Consider the following 16942-nt stretch of genomic DNA (forward strand, 5'->3'; position numbering starts at 1 on the left):
TCTCAAGGAGACTCTCAACAATTGACCTCCTGAGAACTTCTCTCTATACAAACAAGGACCTTTTTTCTGCCATACAATTTCTGCCTTGTCGGCACGTTTCACCGGATTTACACAGTTTCGTGGGCAAATGAAGAGTGGAAGAAAAAGGAGAGGAAGAGAGATTCTTACTCACCGGTATTTTGGATTGTTTCAGGAACTCCAGGAGTGCCTCAAGAGATCCCAACGTGGAAGCCTGCACGTAAACTCCGCGCTCGCTCAATTTAATACTGCTGAGGGCGGATTTCAGCTCCTTGGCCACTTCCTCTCTGGAATCACGACAAAAACACCATTAAAATCATCAATTTCTCATCAACATTCAGAGACAATTGGACTCACTTGAGGATCTCCACCTCGTCTGGCTTCTGGGCGACTTGCAGATTGAGTCCAGCGATGGCTTTCTCCAGCTCCTTGGCGGCAATCTTCACACCCTGGGCAGCCAACACTTCCTTGTACTCAATGTAGGCATTCTTCACGCGCAACTCCTTCAGCGGCTGCGGCATGAGCAGGGAGCGAATCTGCGTGACAATGGGACCCTCCGTGCCCGCCAGGATCATCGTCTCGCCCTCGCGCAGCTTCCCATTGATGAGAATGGCATCAATGGTGGTTCCCAGACCCGGAATGGCCTTCACCTCTAGCACAGTCGCCTGGAGATCCTCGCTGTACATCAGGCGACGCGAGAGGAGATTCTGGCACGATTCCACAATCATGTACAGGAGATTGCCCATGCCTTCGCCCGTGATGGCACTCGTGGGCACCAACGACACGTAACTCTTCACATCGGGATTGTCATAGAAGAGCGCCGCATTCATGCCCTGCTCGGCAAATTGCGTGATGACATCCTTTGCACGCGTGTTGAACTCAATCTGCGTATTCTCCGCCTGTCCCTTGATCACATCCCGCACATCCTTGCGCCCCATTGTGCCCCAATCGTAGAGCCGATCGATCTTGTTCAGCGCCACAATGAAGGGCGTCTTGCGGGCCTTGAGCAAATTCAGGGATTCAATGGTCTGCGGCTCCAGGCCGTGCATTATGTCCACAACCAGAATGGCAATATCACAGAGCGACGAGCCACGGCTCCGCAGATTGCTGAAGGACTCGTGGCCGGGTGTATCGATGATGAGCAGCCCGGGCAGTTTGTAGTCCATCTCAGACGCTCCCTTCACATACTTCGTCTGCTCCTTTATGGCGTCCATGGGAACATTCGTGGCACCGATTTGCTGTGTGATTCCACCCGCTTCGCTGTCCTGCACATTCGTCCGCCTCAGCTTGTCCAGGATCTTCGTCTTGCCCGTGTCCACGTGCCCCAACACACACACAACAGCCGCTCTCAGCTGATCTGTCGTCCTCTTCTTCTCGGCATCGTGACGACGCTTCTCAATTCTCGCCTTCGCCTTCTCACGCCTCTTCTCCGCATCTGTCCTGTGATCATCCGCATCCGATTCAGATTCACTCTCACTCTCCTCCTCCTCAGACTCCTCCTCACTTCCGGACTCCTCAGAAGCCTCCGCTTCAGGCTTCTCCTCCGCCTTCACGTCTTCCGACTCATCTTCCGACGACGTGGCGTCCCAGGCATCCTTCACATCATCCTCAGCATTCTTCTCCTCCTTCGCCGGCGCCTTTTCGGGCTCTTGCTTCTCCTCCACCGGCGACGCTTCCTTCTTCTCCTCCTCATCCACCGACTGATCCTTCTTCTTCGTTCTCACGCGCGTTCCCGGACGCGGCGCCCTCTTTCCCGTCTCCGGCACATCCACACCCTGAGCCTTGAGCGCCTCCAGCATGGCCTGCGCACGAGCCTTTTCTTGCTTCTGCTTCGTGGTGAGGAACTTTCCCTCCGCCTTCAGTCGCTCCTTGCGCTCCTTCTCCTTCTGCTTCTTCTTCTCCTTGCGCTCCGCCTCCTGCTTAATCATCTCCAGTCGCTGCTGCTCAGCCTCCTCCACCAATCTAATCCTCTCCTCCTCTTCCCGCTTCTGACGCTCCTCTTCCTCCTTCAGCTTCTTCAGCCGCTCCTGCATTGCCGCCACCAGATGCTTCCCAGGACCCTTCTTTCCCTTCTCAACCGCTTCTGGCTTCTCCACCTTCTCGACCTTCTCCTTCTTGTCCTTCTTCTTCTTCTTCCTGTCCTCCTTGGCCGTCTTCTCCTCCTCATTCTCCGCTGGCGCCTCCTCGGGCTCCGGCGGAGTCACACTCTCTGGCTCTGGCGCTTTCTCACTCTCCGGCTTCTCACTCGCCGGTTTCTGATTCTGCTTCGCCAGCGCCGCTTCGCGCTTCTGTCGCTCCTTCTTCTCCTTCTTCTTCTGGGCAGCCGTCTTCACAGTGTTCAGCTCCTCCTCCACATCCTGATCAGCATTCACATCATCATCGAGCAACTCATCAACTTGCTTCGAGAAGCTCTGCTTGTGCTCACGAGCTTTGCCTGCGACTTTCTTCTTCCTCTCCGCCTGAGACTCGCCCTGAAATCAAAATGTCACAGAGTAAAACATTTCCCTCACATCACACTGTCAACCTTACCACGTCAGCATTCGCCTCAGATGATCCAGCTGGCTTTCCGCCAGCATATTCAATCTGCAGCTCAGCCAGGAGTTTCTCAATGTCCTCCTCGTCATCTTCATTGCGTTTCTTCTTTGACTTTTTACTCTTCTTCCCACCTTGTTGCTCCTTAGGCGCCTCCTCCTCAACACTGTCCTGCTTCTTGGTCTTCTTCTGCGCCTTTCCTCTCCGTCCACTGTCCTCCTCATCGCTCAGATCCTCTATTCTCTCCTCAGTGTCCACGTCATTATCTGACTCCACATTGAGCAGGGCAAAGCCACCTTTCTTCCCCTTTTTCGCCTTCGCCGGCACAATGACAGCCTCCTCCTCGTCCTCCTCCGACTCTCCCTGGCCACCCCGACGACTGTCCTTCCCGGATTTCTTCGAATTACTCCTGATTTCCTCCTCGGAATCACTCTCCTTCTTCACCGCCACATTTTTCTTCTCCTTCTTCGCCTTTCTCCCTCGCGTTCCCGCAGCATCCTCAGAATCAGACACCGCGACCGCAGACTCCTGCTGCACCTCCACATCACTCTCCCTGCGGCATTAATGCGGAAAAGCATGGAAAAAATTGAGTGAAAGTGTTTCGAGCATGCGACGATGTCAGAGGAAAATGCCATGTTTCACTTACACCTCCTCATCCTTGGCCACCTCCTTCTTTCCACGTCGAGCCTTCACCATTTTTCACTACCTGTTTATCCTAAAACTACGTAAAAAGCACAATTTCGCCAATTTTAACGCCGAAATGTGTCGCCACGAAAGTTGCAGTGTTTTGAGGTTGACAACAGCAAGTTGCTTCAGGATAATTCCGCGACGTGGCGTTGGCAGCTTACTCGCATGGCAACACAGCCAAATGTCAAATCAAGTTCGCTTTTGCAGCCGTTTTTGTTTGCTGGAAAATTTGTAATTTTATTCAACTTGTTCATACATTTTCACGTCTTTCTCCGTGTTATTTTATTCCGGAAACATCAAGTGAGGTAAGTGATTGTGTAAATGTGTTATATTGTCTGTGAATTGAGTGAGAATAGCGGAATTATCTCCTCAGTTGAAGGGTTGAAAATGGAAGACGCCAATTCACCGGCGGGGAAAATCTCTGATAAATTGCTGTATGAAAAGAGGAAAGCTCTGGAATTGTTGGAGAAGTCACAATCGCCAAAGGATGGAAGAAATGAGCGTGTTTCGCACCTCTTTCGACCCTTCAGAACTGACGAATTGGCGTCAGGAGGGAATTCCAGGGAGTACCGTTTTTCTGTGAATCTCAGTGACCTCGCCACAGACAAAACGGTGGATTTGCAGGACACTCTGGGGAAGCTGACCTTTGACCCGAAGGAAATCACAGCCAGATCGACGATGTTCACGAGGGAGAAGCGAAAGGAAGTCCCCAAGACGGCGCAGGAACTCCTTGAAGACAGCTTCGAAGACATCCTGACCACGAGTCGGTGTCAGAATGTCCGTGAGATGAGCAAGAGTTACAGGGAGAGCTTAGCCGGTGATCCAGCGAAGCAGAAGTATCCGACGAAGAGAATTTCCCAGCAAGAACTCATGGATTCCTTCCAATCCGACGAGTTTGTCTGCTCAGACAATGCGAAGAGGAATTTACTGTCTGAGGATGAGCGAGAGTGGGAAAAGGAGTTCTATACTGTTCCCGGAATGAAGCGTGCACAGGCGCAACCGGAGATTCCTGTGGATTTCGATGGACTCTCGGGATTCATGATGTCTCACAATAATTCGTGAGTTTCCTCAAGAGATTTCTTGGTAAAATGAGGTGTTTTAAGGAGTTTTTCTGTCTCTTTTCAGGTCTGTTTCTGATCACTTTTCCCTGAATGCCTTCTGCAACAAGCAATGCGAATCCATTGGGAATATAATCAGGGCTGAGAGTCCAACTGGACAGATAGCGAGAGGAGTTCTCAACACCACAGTCAGTTCAATGGCTTCAGCAGCTTCTGCGGCGTCTTCAGCGGTCGGCAGGACGTACACGAAAGAATCTGAGGAACCAGATGACATACGAGCTCTGATTGAGAATCTCAAGCTGTCGGAATCGACAAGTAAAATCCTGGCTGAGCATTTTGCAAGGGTGGCAAAGAAGAGTGGCCAGAATGAGCCTCTGGACGATATCACGACGAAGGAGCAGAATCTGAAGACGCCAGAGAGACGAGCTGACGATGTCAATCGCAGTGGGAAGGAGAATCGCAAGGAGGAGAAGGAATATCAGGAGTTTTGTCGCTTCCGACCCAGCAAGAGTCCTCGACGAGCTGGTTCTCACACAACGCTGACCATTTCTGCGGATTCTCTGCGCGTGGACGACGATCGGCGCTTCAGCACGCGAGTTGAGAGTGTCGGAGCGCGGAAGAGATCTCGTTCGAATGGATCCAGGAAGGTGGATGAAGGTCCGGCTGTTGTGGAGTGTCGCCGTGCCAAGTCGCCGTCCAACAGAGGAGAAATGCGAGTCTTGGACACCACAGCTTCACCCACGATGGAGACTACTGCTCAGTCAGACAGGATGCTGCTCTTCCAGTCGCCCATGGACGTGGGGAAGCTCTCTCTGCCGAATTATGGGCTTGTTAAAGGCGCTTCCAAGTCTCCGGCAAGCGCAGGATTGACGAGAACCACATCGCAGCTGAGCACAGCCAGTGAATTCAACCATCGGGAGGGATATTTGCCGCTCAAGGCGACGCAGGGAGAACTGTGCTGGGGCAGCGTGAGATTGAGAACTTCCGCCACGAAATCCATTCAGATCAAGAACACTTCGTCGAAGAAGTGAGTGAATTTTGTGTCATTATTTGTGTCAATTCTGGTTCATTTGTCTCTCTTCCTGACCAGGTTAACCTTCAGGGCTGTGATTGATGGTCCTGGCTTTCAGTTTGGCAGCGCCGATGCGCCCCAAATGACCATCACGCTGCAGAAGCAGGAGTGTCGTGCCATGTGGATTGTTTTCTGTCCGACTGTAAAAGGTCCGGCGGCGGGAAATTTGATCTTCAAGCCTCCCACGGTTGATGACACGCGCGTGAACTGCAAGATTCCGCTGTACGGCTACGGAGGGCATGCGTCGGTGAGTTTGGAGGGATTGCAGCAGGGTTTGGTGGGCTCCAAATTCCTGCCCATGGGCGACATGAAGAATCTCACGCGGTGCTTCGAGCAGACATTCACGGCGTACAACAAGGGTCCGTTGAATGCCTTCGTGAGTGTCAGCGTGGAGAATAATAGACCAGATCAGCGATGCTTCGCCACATCTGTGTCAGTCACTCCCAATCGCCTCGTCTTGCCGCCGTCCAGCAATGCCAAGTTTCGTGTGCAATTCCGGCCACAGCGTGATGAACTGAAGAAGCTGATGAAGATGCACAAGACGTCAGATGTGCTGCTAATTGCCAATCTGATTGTCTTCATGGGTGACGAACCGACGCGACACAGAGTGAGAAAGTTGATCAGAGAGACGCCCAATCATGCGCTCAACAGTTCGGCGGGATTGTCGGATTTATGGGGTGTTTTCCCCCGTGAGGAGAGAGATGAGCAGCTGAGTGAGTTGCGTGAGCACGCAAATGCACTCGTTGATCTCACGCACGGTTTTCGCACGGTGGAAATTGCACTGACAATGAATAATGGCGCTGATGACACACTGATGAATGCCTCTGGATGGGATGCGGACTTTGAGGAGACGATTCTCTTCACCACCATCACATCGGGCGAAGTGCCGATGCGTGATGAGGTGGAAGTGTTGACTGTTCAGCCACAGAAGATCTTCCTGGAGGCAATTGAGAAGTACTCAAAGAGAATCACACTCACATCTTTGACTGATGAAACGATGTTGTTCGAAATGGAGTGTGATCAGCCGGAAGTTGTGGAATTTCTGCCCAATTCGGGTGAATTGATGGCACGTGAAACGGACTCAATTCACGTTAGATTCAAACTCACACCAATGACGAAGAAATTCTTCGTGATTCGCATCAAAACAAGTCAACAAGTGATTTCTGTGCCTGTTTATGTGGTGGTTTAAGAAGGTCAAACACAGCAAGTTTTGCTTACATTCCTCAACTTTACTCTTTCATCTTCTTCTTCACTACAAAAAAAAATTATACACAACATCCTTATGAATTCTCCAAAATACTGACATGCTTGACAATCTGATCTCTTGAATATTTCTTCCTGGATTGTAATGTTTGAACGCGCGCGCGATTATTCTATATAAATTCAACGTTATTGGTTTAGAATCGAATCACACTACACAGCTCTAAATATTGTGCCTCCGCTTTTTTATCACCCACAAATGTCCAGGCAAGCAAAGATTCATAAGTACATTTCGCTGGCGTGCACGTGAATGTGTTGGATTGGCTCATAAGAGAGTGACTCGCTCTGCTGCAAGGCTATTTTTCTTTCTTTCTTTCGATCTAAGAGACGGGAAAAGTTCAATTGGAATTGTTCGGTGTGCGCGATGTTTTTTTTTTGGAGGTTGACGCGCTGCTGCTGCTCAATGGAAGGGCGGCTCCTCCCACTTGGTGTGCACCGCGGGCGTGAGGTTCGTGATGTTCACGTGAATGGCTTGTGTCTTCTCGTATTTTGGCGGAATGAAGCACAGCCGATAGCTGACTTCGTCGCCCGGCAGTGGAACATATTCACCCTCGATGCTGGAAGAGAGGAACAAACACAAACGTCTTATCGCCGCACCAAAATTTTATCAAGCAACACGGAAAAACAGATGATCACAAGCGCAGTGGTGGCGGGACAATTAATGGCACTTTTACTTAGTATTTATTTAATTGGGAATCTTGTAAAAATATTGTAAATTCAATTGTGTGATTTTATCATTTATAATAAAAGAGAAGGAAAAACAATCAAATATGATTAATGAGTCGTTGCAACTTTGCGGATTTTCATAGTTTATATTGATGGCCGCTTGGCGGCGCTAGTGTAAAGTACGAATGAAATCGAACTAGAAGGCGTTGCAAGGCAAAGTTTGGGGTTTATTTAATACGAATTTCAGCTGTTTAGAAACTCATTTCGAGTTTCGATACGAGTTTGGTGGCGCTGCCGAGAGGACGCAAAAGCCCGCACTCGAGAATTTTCTATAAATTACAGTTTTCAAGTCTTTTGGTTTTTCTTGGTTTGGTGAAGACTTATAGTCAGGAGAAAGCTTGAGAGGAGTAGACAAGGATGGCGGAAGGAGGAGGAGGGGAAGATCCTCCTGATAGGCCTCCGGTGGCACCGGAGGTCTTTCAATACAACGAAGGACTAAAATATCTATCGTGCAAAGTGATCATTGCGAAGCCAAATGGCAGTGCTAGTGCATTTGAAGTAAATAATGCAATGAAAGGACAATTTACCCGAAGTGAGGTCATAATGGAGCAATTTGGAAAGAGGGTTATTGCATATTGCAGCAATGCGAAGATCGCCAACGCCCTAACCTCAAATGACCACGTGCGAGAGGCAGGTTTCAATGCGTACATACCGTTATACTTTGTGGCAACAGCAGCGGTAGTTTGGAATGTGGACACGAATATCTCAGAAGAATGGCTACTAAACAACATTGAAGTGCCAGGAGGACGTAAAGTCCTGAAAGTTTTTCGCCTGAAGCGAAGAATCATTTCAGATTCAGGTGCTCCGGAATGGATTCCGGCAAGGAGAGTGAAGATCTTTGTGGAAGGCTATGGAGCCCCACAAAGAGTCTACTTCGACTGTATCAGCTGCCAGTCCGACTTGTTCGTGAAGCGATACATCCAGTGTGGAAATTGCTACAAATTCAACCATACGGCGAGCAGATGTGTACGAGAGAAGATATGCAAAGGATGTGGACGACCAGAGCATGAGGATTACTGTGAGACCTCGAAGTGTGCTGGATGCGGTGGTAATCATCCGACATCCTCACCCAACTGCTCAGGAAAGATAAGACAACGCAACATCAACCTAGCAATGGCGCAAGAAATGCTATCTTGGGATGAAGCGAACAGGAAATTCTCAACCCGCCGATTTGACAACAACACGTACATCAGTGTACTTAATGACAACCCTTATGCTGCCTTGGCGACGGAGGAAGACAATTTCCCGTCTTTGCCACCACCCAGAGTGAGTTATCAAACTACATCTGATACCCAGCCGAACCAACCAGTGAAGAGGAAGAACAGCCCACGTGAATCAAAGAAAGTGACTAAGAAATCATCGAAGAGGGCAAGAGCTCAAGAACAAGACCAGGACGATATGGAAGGAGTCGAAGAACACGATAACATTTCCCAGAATGCTACGCCACGGGATCAGAGTGATCTCCTCCGCCAACTTGATGATGCTCGAAACCGCTTGAGAGAAGTGCAGAACATCAATCAACAAAACGCTGCGATCATCTCTAGTCAACAAGAGCAGGAGCAATTTTTCTCGGCGAATCTCCAAAATGTGAGTGGATGCACTCACCCCCAACATCCTTCGGGATCCCAAAATGGTGCCTCCAATGGGGGACCAGGTTGACACAGGCAGGAGGAATCTTTCAATACAACTAATGTAAGTTCAAATCAACAATTTCAAGATTTTTCAATTATACAATGGAATATGAATGGCTTTTATAGCCATTTCAGTAATCTAAAAATTATAGTAAATAGAATTGAACCAGTAATTGTTTGTATACAAGAAACACTTTTAAACGATAAAAAATCACCTAAATTTAATGGATATAATATTGAATTTCAAAATTATACTGATAATCAAATAGCAAGTGGAGGAGTTTTGATAATGATAAAGGAAGGTTTTTCTTACAAGTTACATAATTTTAATACTGAATTACAAGCTATTGGAATAGAAATTGAATATCCATATAAAGTTAATATTGTCTCAATATATTTACCACCAAATGCAATGACTAGTAATGAAACCAAAAGACTTAAAGATAAAATGGTGCATTTAATTAATCAAATTTCTAGTCCATTTATATTAATGGGAGATTTTAATGCGAAAAATCCCATTTGGGGAGGAGACAAAATAGATAAAAGAGGAGAAATGATTGAAAATTTAATAGATAGTTATGATTTAATATGCCTAAATGATGGCTGTGATACTCATTACTCTTTAGCTTATAACTGTTTTAGCTCAATTGATCTCACAATAGCTTCTCCACAACTTGGAGGAAAAGTTGAATTCTCATGTTTAGGTGAAAATGGATCGGATCACTTTGTAATATGTATAAAACTATTAGGTACTAATATGAATATATATAAGAGAAGTAAATTTAATTTAAAGAAAGCTGATTGGGATAAGTTCAAAAGAAATATGTCAGAAGTAAATATGAAAGAAATCTTACCAACAAAGAGAATAATTGAATTTCAAGATGCCATTATAAATAGTGCGAATGATGCAATTCCACGAAATAGTAATTTAATTAATAAACCATCTTTACCATGGTTTAATAAAGAACTAAAGGAGCTAGTCAAAAAACGTAATAAGCTTAGTAATAAAGTGCAAAAAAATAAGAGAAAAGGAATAGTCTGTGATGAAATTATAGAACAATACAAAACAGTAAAATCTTTAACACAATCTAAATTAAGAAAGGCTCCATATGAAAGCTTTCAGAAATTTGTATCAGAAATTAATATATTTACAAGCCCGACTGAAGTATGGAACAAAATAGGTAGAATAATGAATAGACATAAACCAAATACCATTAAGTACCTGATTGTGGATGAAGATATTATTGATAATACTAAGGAAATTGCGCAAACTATTGCTAAACAATTTTATACAAACTCTTCAGATAAAAATTTTTCTAAGACTTTTATTGAGCGCAAATTAGAATATGAAAAGCAAGAAATTGAATTCATAAATGACAATACTGATATATATAATCAAAGATTTGAATATTTTGAACTAGAATTTGCTATTAAACAAGGTGGAAATACTTCCCCAGGAGAGGATGAAATTAGTTATGATATGTTGAAAAATCTAAGTTTATCTGATCAATTTAAACTATTAGATATTATAAATGAAATATACATTAGTGACACATTTCCGGATGAATGGAGAATGGCAATAATCATTCCTATATTAAAGCCAGGGAAGAAAGCAAGTGATCCACTTAGTTATCGACCAATATCATTGACTTCTTGTGTTGGTAAAATTATGGAGAAAATGATCAATAGAAGACTTAGTTTTTACTTAGAAGAAAACAATATTATATATCCGTATCAAGCCGGATTTAGAAAGAAAATGTCAACAATCGATCACATTGTAAGATTATCAAATGACATCCATGAAGCTTTTGCCAAAAAAGAACATGTAATAGCAGTATTTATGGATTTACAAAAGGCATATGATATGGCCTGGAAATATGAGATTCTTAAACAAATCAAAGAAATAGGAATTAAAGGTCACTTAGCCTTATATATTAAAAACTTTTTGATGACTAGATACTTTAAAGTAGCAGTGGGAAATGAACTATCAGATACTTTTGTTTTAGAGAATGGAGTTCCTCAAGGAGCTGTAATTTCAGTTAATCTTTTTCTAATCTTCATAAATTCAATCATTAATTATTTACCAAATAATAATAATACTAAAGCTGTTATTTTTGCCGATGACATAACCATGTATGCAAATGGAAAAAATTTAGAAGATATACAGAACAGTCTCCAAGTAGGGCTAAATCAGCTTGAGGAATGGTCCAATAATACAGGAGCAGTGTTTTCACCAAGCAAAACAGAAGCGATTCATTTCCAAAGAAGAGGGAAACTTATACAAAATCCTCAAATAACTATATATAATAATGTAATTGAATATAAAGAATCTCATAAGTTTCTAGGAGTATATTTTGATAGTAAATTGAACTGGAAATCCCATATTACATATATCAAAACAAAATGTAGCAGAAATCTTAATATCATCAAATGTGTCTCTAATTATCGATGGGGAGGAAACAGAAAAACTTTATTAACTTTGTACAAATCTCTAGTTTTATCTCAATTAGATTATGGATCAATAGTAATAGACTCCGGCTCTAAAAGCATTCTACAAAAGTTGGATCCAGTTCATAATTCAGGACTTAGACTCTCAATCGGAGCATTTAAGACAAGCCCCATTTATTGTATACTTTGTGAATCGGGAGTATATTCACTCCAATACCGAAGAAATTTATTAACTTTACAATATGGTATCAAAATAATGAGTCTCCAGGATCATGCAAATTACACACTTTTTATAAACTCTGATAAATTACTAGCACAAAGAGGAGTTATTTATAAATTTAAGACATTATGCAATGAACTTAAAATCCCAATAGAAAAGATACTTAAAATCAATAGAATAAGTTGGAATCCACAGTGGCCAAATCCAATCCATACAGAAATGAAATTAGTAAATAATTATCAAAAAAACATTGTAAAATATAAAAAAGAACTGGAGGAAATTTTCACTATACATAGAAATAGTAATATAATTTTTACAGATGGGTCTAAGGCCAATGAATATACAGGATTTGGGATTTATTATAATGATGAAATTTCACAGACACATAGAATTCCAAAAGAGTGCTCAATATTCTCTGCAGAAGCATATGCAGTTGAAACAGTTTTACATGAAATTAAATTGGCAGAAGACACTCAAAATGCAGAAAATATTGTAATATTCACAGATTCTCTTAGCGTGGTTCAATCTATCCAATCGGGAAAGGCTGACAAATCTCCAATTATTGATAACATAAAATACTTAGCTAGAAACATAAACGCACAAATATCAATAATCTGGATTCCTGGACACTCAGGAATTGACGGCAATGAAGAAGCTGATAAAGCCGCTAAAGAAGCAGTTGACCATGAAATAAATGAAAAATTCTTGATTCCAGCAGACGACTTAAAAGCTTTAGCCAAGAACAAAATAAAAGAAAAATGGAATCAAGAATGGAATAACATTGTAAATGATCCGCGCTCAGAATCTGTGAAGAGATTTCAGAAGATTAAAAAGGATGTATCTCCATGGGCCACATCCATTAGAGAAAGTAGAAGAGAAGAAACAATACTTACAAGAATAAGAATTGGCCATTCAAGATTGACACATGGATATTTGATGGAAAGTGGACAAGAAAAAAATCCTCCATTATGTAATATTTGCAATGAAGTAATTACTATTGATCACATAATTTTTAAATGTAAGAAATATGAAGAAGATAGAATAAGAAATAGAATTAATCAAGACCCAATAATAGCATTAGGAAACGATGATAGTGAAATAAGGAAACTGTTAAAATTTTTCAAAGATTCAAAAATTCAACATTTATTGTAAACTTCATGCCTGTGGAAACCATCCATATGGATGACGTCCCAATAAAGTCAAATAAATAATAAATAAACTCATTTCATTCCTCTTTGCTCTTTGAGAGTGTTTTTAAGGCAGATTATTTCAACATCCGAGGAAATTAGCAAATGATTTTCAGTGAAAGTGAAGCGGAATTTTTCCATGTTCCTCCGAAACTAATCTCAAGAAACTTCCAGGAGTTTTCAGCGATTAGCGAGGGCTGTTTTTACCGCGAATAATGAATTCAGAAGGGCAAAATAGTGAATCCGCGTGTCATTGAGCGTGTTTCCAATGGGATTCTTGAAGGATTCTGCTAGACAGAATGTCCGGGAAGATGTCTTTATTGTGAAATTTAGGCAAAATCACGTTTTTTGTACTCGCAAAGAAGAAACAGAAATCAAAAGAACTTCTTAATGCATTCTAAACGCAATTAGTTTCTGTGGAAAGGATTGAAGGACATCCGGAAACACATAACCTCAATCTGGTGCAGTGAAATGAGCAAAAATGGTGATTATTTAACATATAAACATCATTATTGTCTATTTCCTTGGTTTTCACGTGAATTTCCCGGCTCTTCGCTTTTTCACAGTACGAAAAATATGAATTGACGTCAGGCGGCAACGTTTCCAACAAGACAAAATTTCCCATAATTTGTAAATAATATGAATCGTAATCTTGCAACACCTTTTTACGAATTCACACTTTTGACAGCTTATTTAAAATTCTATGAAATTAAAGTTACAACGACGCCTTGATTTCCTTAAATTCTCACCCTTTTTGCAAGCGTTCGCATTCCTTTCTCATGCACTGTTCAGCTCTCGTGCTTTTCTTCCCATCTCTAAATCAATTCCTATTTCTATTGCCATTCTCGGGATGCTTTTGGTTGGAAAAATTCCCCATTGTCATGAAAAATTAATTGAAGATGTCCCCAATGATGGGCCGATGAGGTGGATGACCCAGAAGACTTCCCCATCCCTCCGGAAATTGTGTGTGTGTGTGGTGAAAAGCGTGGGAAAGACTTTTCCCAATTTGCCCTGCTCATCACATGTTTCAGTGTGTATAAATAAATTAAGCATTGAGAAAGAGTTTCCTGACCGGAGACACGAAAGCCCAGAAGGTGGATTCTCTCCTTCCGGATCGATATTCTCAAGCTTTGCGGGGGGAGAGAAAGTGTTTTCAAGGGTGGAATTATCGTCTGGGAATCTCAATGGGTGAATTTCGTGTTGGGAATTGTGAACTTCCGTTTTAATTATTCAAAAACTTGGCTGACTCACTCGGAGATGTGGACGAAGATGTCCTCGCCGCCGGCCTGGGGCGCGATGAAGCCGTGACCTTTGCCGCGACAGAAGGACTTGATGGCGCCCCTCTCAACGGGATTCTCCAGGGCGCGGGCGGAGCTGCAGAGTGGGTGTTTCGGGAAGGATATTTAGAGGGCATTGTTCGGCCGGAATAGCGCGCAATACTCACGTCGATGCGGTTCTGGTTCGCTTGGTCCGGAAGCCACCGTCGGGCAGTTGCAGGGTGGGATTTGTGGGGCCCCTCGAGGGGGACTTCCCCGTATCTTGGCACGACATTCTCCTTTCCGTCAGCACCGGCACTCCTCCAACTGTATTATCAGCACACGCTGCGTCCCAATTACACGCGAAATGCAGAGGAAAATCCAACACGTCTCTTTGTTTTTCACCTTTTTCTCGCTCTGTTTTGACAGCAAGTCGCACAGCGCCAACTGGCGGAAAGTGATTGACACCAGAAATCGCCCAATTGCGCCCACTTTCGACCAGTTTAGACAGGTCTTTCTGTGAATCCGCGCAGTGTACGAGTAAACAAAAAGTGTATTTTCCCATTTTCACCCGCTCACCAGCATAAATGAGAGTGTAAACAGATTGCAAGAGGTAGCAGAGTTGTCCTAGTTCTCTCATCAATTGCCAATTTGACTCCTCAACGCTTCAGTGATGAATTATATTGCGTCATTTCTTCTCCCACAGGTTATGTCAAAGTGGAAAAGTTTTCGGGAGCTTTTCCTGACATCCTGAGACCCCTGAGGCAATTGATTGCTTCTCTCCGGTGGAAATGGATGGCGAGGGTGCACCGCGAACGTATGCCTTGAGTCCTCGTGTTCTGCTCTTCGACATTGTCCAGCAATCGTCGAATGCTCCTGAGCAGCAAGTTCAGGAGGCACAATCAGCCGAGGAGCCCGAAGTGCGTGGCAGTCCGCGGGGCAGTCGCAGACGTCTCTCACCCCCTAGGACGGTGTCCCCGCTGTCGGAGGACGATGTTGCGGTGGAGAATCTGAAGAAGAGGAAAAAGCGATCGTCCACAAAGCTGCAATCGCCAACGCAGACACAGAAGAGCGAAGTGCAGAAGCCCAACGACGAGGACGACGATGACGGGATCCTGTGTCCCATTTGCTACGAGGAGTGGGACATGTCAGGCATCCACAGACTCACATCACTCAAGTGCGGACATCTGTTTGGTCACTCTTGCATCAAGCGGTGAGTTCTTCAGACATCTGCGATGGGATTTCTCATCTCTACTGCTTGTCTCTCGCCCTTTCAGGTGGCTGTCGGAAAGTCCCCCGGGCGCCAGGGTGTGTCCCTCGTGCAAGAGCAAAGCCACTCTGCGCGACATGAGATTCCTGTACGCCAAGCGCCTTCGGATGGTGGACAACAGCGAGAAGGAGAGGATTCAGACGCTCCTGGAAGAGGCCTTGGTGGACAAGTCTCGTGCACAGACGGAATTGTCCATGTTGCGCCATCGCTATGAGCAGCAAATCAGCGAAAATGCCCGCCTCTCGCGAGAACTGTGTGAATTGCGAGCATCCGGGAATGTTCCTGCCATCAGCGATGCCTCGGCGGAGGCGCCGCGGAAGCAGTACAGAATCTTCCTGGAGAAGAACGTGGAGCTGAGCCGAGAGGCCGGGTGTCGTGTGATCCAGTTCGCCAGGAAGGGCAGATCGCTGGTGGTGTCGCAGAAGTCTAATCAGGGCCTGTTTCCGGGCTACGGCGTGCGCTTCATGGACCTGAGCACACTCAAGCCCACGACGTTCATGCACATGACAGCCCGATCGATCCGCGACGTGGCCTTCGACTGCGAGGGCGTTCTGCTGGTGGCCGCGTCGGTGGATCAGGGGGTGAAAGTGTACGATGTGACGTCGAGGCAGTGCGCAGTGACGCTCAAGTGTCCGGAGGAGGACTCGTCGGTGTCCAAGGTGATCTGGTCGTGCTGCTTCGATCGCACGCGCGAGCAGTCCGTGATCGTGGGCTGCCAGAATGGACGCGTGAGCAGATTCGACATGCGCAATCCGACGACGCCGCAGGACTTTCGCGCGCAGCCCGTGGACTTGAGCCCCGTGATCAATATCGTGTCCATTGTGCCGGACAACACGATGCCTTGCGGCGCTGTGCTCGTGTGCACGCTGCAGAATCTCTGGCTGTACGAGTTGGGCGCCGACGGAATGCCCAGTGACATCACGGCGCTGCCCCTCGAGGGCCCCTTCACCGCCATGGTGTACGACGACGCCACCAGGCGCGTGCTGGTCACCGTGCGGCCCAGCCAGGCCACCAATCGGCCCACGTCGCAGTACATCGTGGGGCGCTTCGACAGAATCAACGAGTCGGTGGCCTTCATCGTCAGCCACACCTTCGCCGGCTCCAACACCATGCCAGTGATGTTCCGCTCGGCGCTGCTGGGCCTGGAGCAGGACACGCTGGTGGCGGCGTACGTGCACAGCCGGAAAGCCCTCACCACGTTCTCCACGCGCGACAACTGCCGCCTGCAGACCATCTCGGCGGCGGAGCCCATCATGGACCTCTGTCCCTTTCTCCACGACTCGCAAATCTACCTCGGCGCACTCACAGACACCAAATGCCGCTTCTACAAGGTCGAGTGACCATTCCCGTGTGTTGCGCTAAGAGACATCGCCACGCTGGCCACGCTGAAGACGAGATTCTGTTGTTAAAGACTTTTGCATTCAATAAACTTAATTATCTTGATTACCATAAGATCTCGTCTGCCAATACTTTTTCTTACATCTTCACTATTCATATGACAAAATCTGACGAGAAGGGGGGTCACTTTTTTTAATTCCTCGGATATAGACTTTTAGCGTGTAAACGGTAAGAGATAT

General features: G+C 45.4%; 5 protein-coding genes across 5 annotated transcripts in view; 3 read left to right on the forward strand and 2 right to left on the reverse strand.

Moving 5' to 3' along the window:
* Positions 1–3360, reverse strand: part of LOC132260829 (eukaryotic translation initiation factor 5B) — a 48036-nt gene extending 44676 nt beyond the window's left edge. The window contains exons 1-4 of the mRNA XM_059759189.1: positions 3197–3360; positions 2548–3103; positions 376–2489; positions 173–305 (exon numbers count right to left, since the gene is read on the reverse strand). Coding sequence (XP_059615172.1) covers positions 173–305; positions 376–2489; positions 2548–3103; positions 3197–3246 — 2853 coding nt within the window. The 5' untranslated portion in view covers positions 3247–3360. The remainder of the gene's footprint in view (positions 1–172; positions 306–375; positions 2490–2547; positions 3104–3196) is intronic.
* A 78-nt stretch (positions 3361–3438) lies between these two features.
* Positions 3439–6557, forward strand: LOC132260882 (uncharacterized). Its single transcript, XM_059759270.1, has 4 exons — positions 3439–3542; positions 3611–4295; positions 4363–5322; positions 5386–6557. The coding sequence occupies exons 2-4, from the start codon at positions 3625–3627 to the stop codon at positions 6554–6556; spliced, it is 2802 nt and encodes a 933-aa protein (XP_059615253.1). The 5' UTR covers positions 3439–3542; positions 3611–3624; the 3' UTR covers position 6557.
* Positions 6558–7025: 468 nt separating this feature from the next.
* On the reverse strand, positions 7026–14508 carry LOC132260834 (cold shock domain-containing protein CG9705). The gene is made up of 3 exons (XM_059759194.1): positions 14284–14508; positions 14091–14213; positions 7026–7184 (listed from the first exon to the last, which is right to left on the reverse strand). The coding sequence occupies exons 1-3, from the start codon at positions 14388–14390 to the stop codon at positions 7028–7030; spliced, it is 387 nt and encodes a 128-aa protein (XP_059615177.1). The 5' UTR covers positions 14391–14508; the 3' UTR covers positions 7026–7027.
* Positions 11092–12854, forward strand: LOC132260831 (uncharacterized). Its single transcript, XM_059759191.1, has one exon. It carries the CDS (start codon positions 11116–11118, stop codon positions 12802–12804), a length of 1689 nt encoding a protein of 562 aa, XP_059615174.1. The 5' UTR covers positions 11092–11115; the 3' UTR covers positions 12805–12854.
* Positions 14509–14600: 92 nt separating the features above from the next.
* On the forward strand, positions 14601–16810 carry LOC132259814 (E3 ubiquitin-protein ligase RFWD3). The gene is made up of 3 exons (XM_059757599.1): positions 14601–14708; positions 14802–15308; positions 15373–16810. Exons 2-3 carry the CDS (start codon positions 14887–14889, stop codon positions 16703–16705), a joined length of 1755 nt encoding a protein of 584 aa, XP_059613582.1. The 5' UTR covers positions 14601–14708; positions 14802–14886; the 3' UTR covers positions 16706–16810.
* Positions 16811–16942: the final 132 nt, after the last annotated feature.

The sequence above is a fragment of the Phlebotomus argentipes genome, unplaced genomic scaffold, assembly GCF_947086385.1.
Source record: "Phlebotomus argentipes unplaced genomic scaffold, Phlebotomus argentipes genome assembly scaffold_18, whole genome shotgun sequence".
NCBI classification, from domain to species: Eukaryota; Metazoa; Arthropoda; class Insecta; order Diptera; family Psychodidae; genus Phlebotomus; species Phlebotomus argentipes.